Here is a 3,637-nt window from a genome sequence, read left to right on the forward strand (position 1 = left end):
CCACTTTTAATGTTATTTTCCTATTTATTTTTGATGTATGGTTGTTTCCAGTTTCTTGTTTTTAATATTGAGTGAAGGGATTTTTCCTATGTTTTCGAATTTAATCGTTTGCGATTGACTTGCAAATGTGTTGATGCTGCTAATGTTTAAGATATATATTTTTTTTGGTCACTTTCTTATAAGTAGGAATTTTAATTACTTGCAGGGTGGTTGTTTATTGTCTAAGGGACCTAACTATTTTTTTCCACCGTTTCTTGCTGTAGGATTGTCATTTTCCTTCCCATGGAAGTAAGTAAAAATGAAAAGGAAAAAATGTGCCGTAAGGAAGTTTCCTTGTAATATGAAATTTCACTAAAAGTCGTAGAGGTTTACTGAATATTACATATGGACATGAAGTTCACAAATGAAAGATGGTTGGAAAGAGAGTGATGATATTGGTTAATTGATTCGAGACTTCTAAATTTTGTCCCAGAACAGGAGGTAAGGTAGATAAACTCAATAACTGGCTAAATGAGAGGGTGGTTAAGTGAGAAATGTGATGGAATGATGATGTGGTTTTGGTCACGGTGGTAAAACGTTCAGAAATAATTTTAGGCTGTCTAGTACATTGCATTAAGCTTGGGCTCTTACTCAATTTTTATCTTGAATTTTCTAGGTATGCCAAGTATTCTTACTATTACTACACACAATTGTCAATTACCAACCTACATAACCTGGGATCTAGTTATGCTCAGTGTGTATAATCATACAAGAAGCAACATCAAGTGCATCCAAGTAAAAAACTATATTTCCAGTTGCAGTTTATATAATTAACTTTGGTGGGATGAGATCAAATTATTGATATTTGGAAAGAAGATGTCCAAACAATTTTATATTATTGCCATACAGCTCATCTATGAGAAGGCAAAAGTCTGAATTGCTAAACCCTTTTTATGAAATAGCTGTGTCCGTCAACATTCCTGCATGACATGTTCTATATAGCAGTATATTTGTGTTTATGAGCACCTCTCGATGGCAGGTGTTCTTTCAGAACTTGGAAACTTTGACCTTCTTCAAACTAGAGGTCGTTAAGCCCCCGTTAAAATTATAATCCACTTTTCTCTCTCTTCTTGTCAACCACACATTCCCTAATACAATAACACGTAAACCGATTTTTTTCTTTTTTAACCACATATTCTTCAAAAATAAATTATTGCAAAAATTATAATGTCAAATAATGGGGGCCAAATGAGGGACTAATTTCATTGGGAGCAACTGAAATATTATTTATCTGCAAGAAGCTTGACATGGTATTACTAGTGGACTATAGGTCTTTAATTTGGTCTCTGATCTGAATCTAAGGTATTTTTGATGGAAATCCTATTAGATTTATATGACTACTTTCCATGTTTAGATTCTTATTTTAGTAAAAGTTATTAGCGTTTACTTACTAGATTTTCTTTGATTTTATTTATGTTTTCTACATAGAATATAAATATTTATTAGATTTACTAGGATTTTCTTTGATGTTCCCTATATATAAATGTGGTTTATGCATTGTAATATTTAGACTTTGATTATGAAATAAATTAATAGTTTCTCCCAATTGCTTCTCCCTTTTCTACTCTTTCCCCTCTCTCTTCTCTTCNTCTCTTCTCTTCACTTTCTCTTTCTTTCTCAATCTCGTTCCTTGTTCATTGAGTCCTATCACCTATGTCATATTTGTTGCTTCATTTCATGGTAAATTAGAATTGATGTTTGAATCGTTTAGAGGTGTACTTGCCATCATGTGCATGATCACCAACTTTTCTGTGAGATTACTCATTCCTCTTCCTTTTAGTAATCATAAACCTGTCATGTTTAGCATTTGTTCCGTCTTTATTTGTGTTTTTAATTTAAGAATTCATCTTTATTCCAAGGCTGACTAATTTTTAATCAATTGCGTTATGGATGCCTAATAAACTCTTTCTCTGTCAATAGAGGAGAGAAACATTTATAGATTTTGGTCTAATACTGTGGCATTCCCCTGGTACAATGGCTATACTACTGCAGGTATAAATCTCGAACTTTTTCTATAATTTTTATATTCTCTTCACTATTTCTCTTGTTGTAGGGGGTTTCAACTATTATTTTGTTAATGCATGATTCTACAAGGACCGTACTCTATAAATTATTTCAGTTTGTCACTCATTTCCCAATTCTAGTCTACTGTTCTGAACATATATATTGTTAACCAAGATTGAGTTGCATCACGGTAAAGAAGATATAAAACGCCCAATGCATCTAACAGGTTGTCAGTACTAATAGTTTTATAATTTGTTGCTTTTCTGCGACTCCTTATCCCAGTAAAAAACTTATGAATATCTGCCTTATTAAATCTAATCGAGGAGGAGGAAAGAGGGGCTTTGAAAAATCTTCTCATATATGTTATGAAGTTTGTGCAATTTGTGGAGCCATAGAAAGTCTTACCACATAATTATAGTAATCTATAGCTTGTAATCTTATAAAAATATTTGGAGGTTGTTTTATGCTCACATGCCTAATTGCCTAAGCTTTGCTCTAGTTTTAATATTGTTGCTGTATGAGATTCTTTATCCAGTGTCAACTAATTTTTATCATCAGGAGTTACATTCTTCTAACTTGTCTAGTTTTTTATTGTGACAAGCATGCTTCTTTCCCATCTTTTATGACATCACTTTATTGCCGGAATTGCTGTATGGTCCTTACTCTTCTCCTGCAGGAAGTAATAGGTGTCTACCCCTTTTTATCACCACCTACTCTAACGTCAGCACAATCAAACAGAGCTTGCAATGCACTTGCACTTCTCCAGGTATGATTTATTTTTGTTTCCTTGATTTCTAATGCAAAATTATTTGTTGCTGATTCTTCTGCAAATTCCTTTCGGTCTTTATTTTCTCCATGTCATATAACAAAATGGTCATGTTGTTGCATTTGTCTATATTACATGACACTTAGTCCTGGTGCACATGTTGGCAAGACACATCGACACTAGGTATTGTTGTGGGATATCTATAGGGCAAATCCCTCAGTAGCAACCTAGGAGATGAAGGGGATAGCTGGAAAGGAGAATACAAAACATAAATAAAGGGGAAATTTGCAGCCGAGGTACCAAACCTTTCGTTTATTAGCAGACTTTGCTTAAACTTTTAGTTTGTGCCATCCACAATTCCAAACCTTTTAAAAATATGCACTGGGGGTCCAAATGGATGGAAACCGTCTGTTTGATCGTTAATTGATCAATAAAATTGAATTTTGATCAATTTTTGACCAACTTAAAAGGGTAGAGGTAAATTTGCTATTTAATTCTATAATAAAACAAATAAACTAATATACCAAATAAAAATAAAAGAAACTACCATTCATCTTCTTCTTCCCCCCCACCTCACCCCACCCTACCCCATCGTTGCTGCAATTTTCCCAATAAAAAAATGGTTTCTTCTTCACCCTACCCATCCCCAACCTACCCCTACAGCAAAAATTCAGCCACCAACACCTGCGGCGGCCTCCGGCACCACCACCGCCGGTTATCTTCTTTACCACCGTCTGAAACCCTTCATCCCATGCTACCAAATCGCTACCGCTTGGTCCATCAACCCTTCCACCTGATCTCCACTGCAAGCCCACTTTTATCCTTCTC

At 34.6% G+C, this 3,637-nt stretch overlaps 1 protein-coding gene across 3 annotated transcripts in view; it reads left to right on the forward strand.

Moving 5' to 3' along the window:
* The first annotated feature begins 12 nt into the window (after positions 1–12).
* LOC111370767 (cell differentiation protein rcd1-like) overlaps positions 13–3,637 on the forward strand; it is a 14,549-nt gene continuing 10,924 nt past the window's right edge. For 2 of the 3 annotated variants that reach the window (XM_022992631.1, XM_022992632.1), the window contains exon 1: positions 2,039–2,809. In XM_022992631.1, coding sequence (XP_022848399.1) covers positions 2,561–2,809 — 249 coding nt within the window. In that variant the 5' untranslated portion in view covers positions 2,039–2,560. The other variant, XM_022992633.1, reaches the window with a different exon arrangement.

This window comes from Olea europaea, chromosome 21, assembly GCF_002742605.1.
Source record: "Olea europaea var. sylvestris chromosome 21, O_europaea_v1, whole genome shotgun sequence".
NCBI lineage: Eukaryota > Viridiplantae > Streptophyta > Magnoliopsida > Lamiales > Oleaceae > Olea > Olea europaea.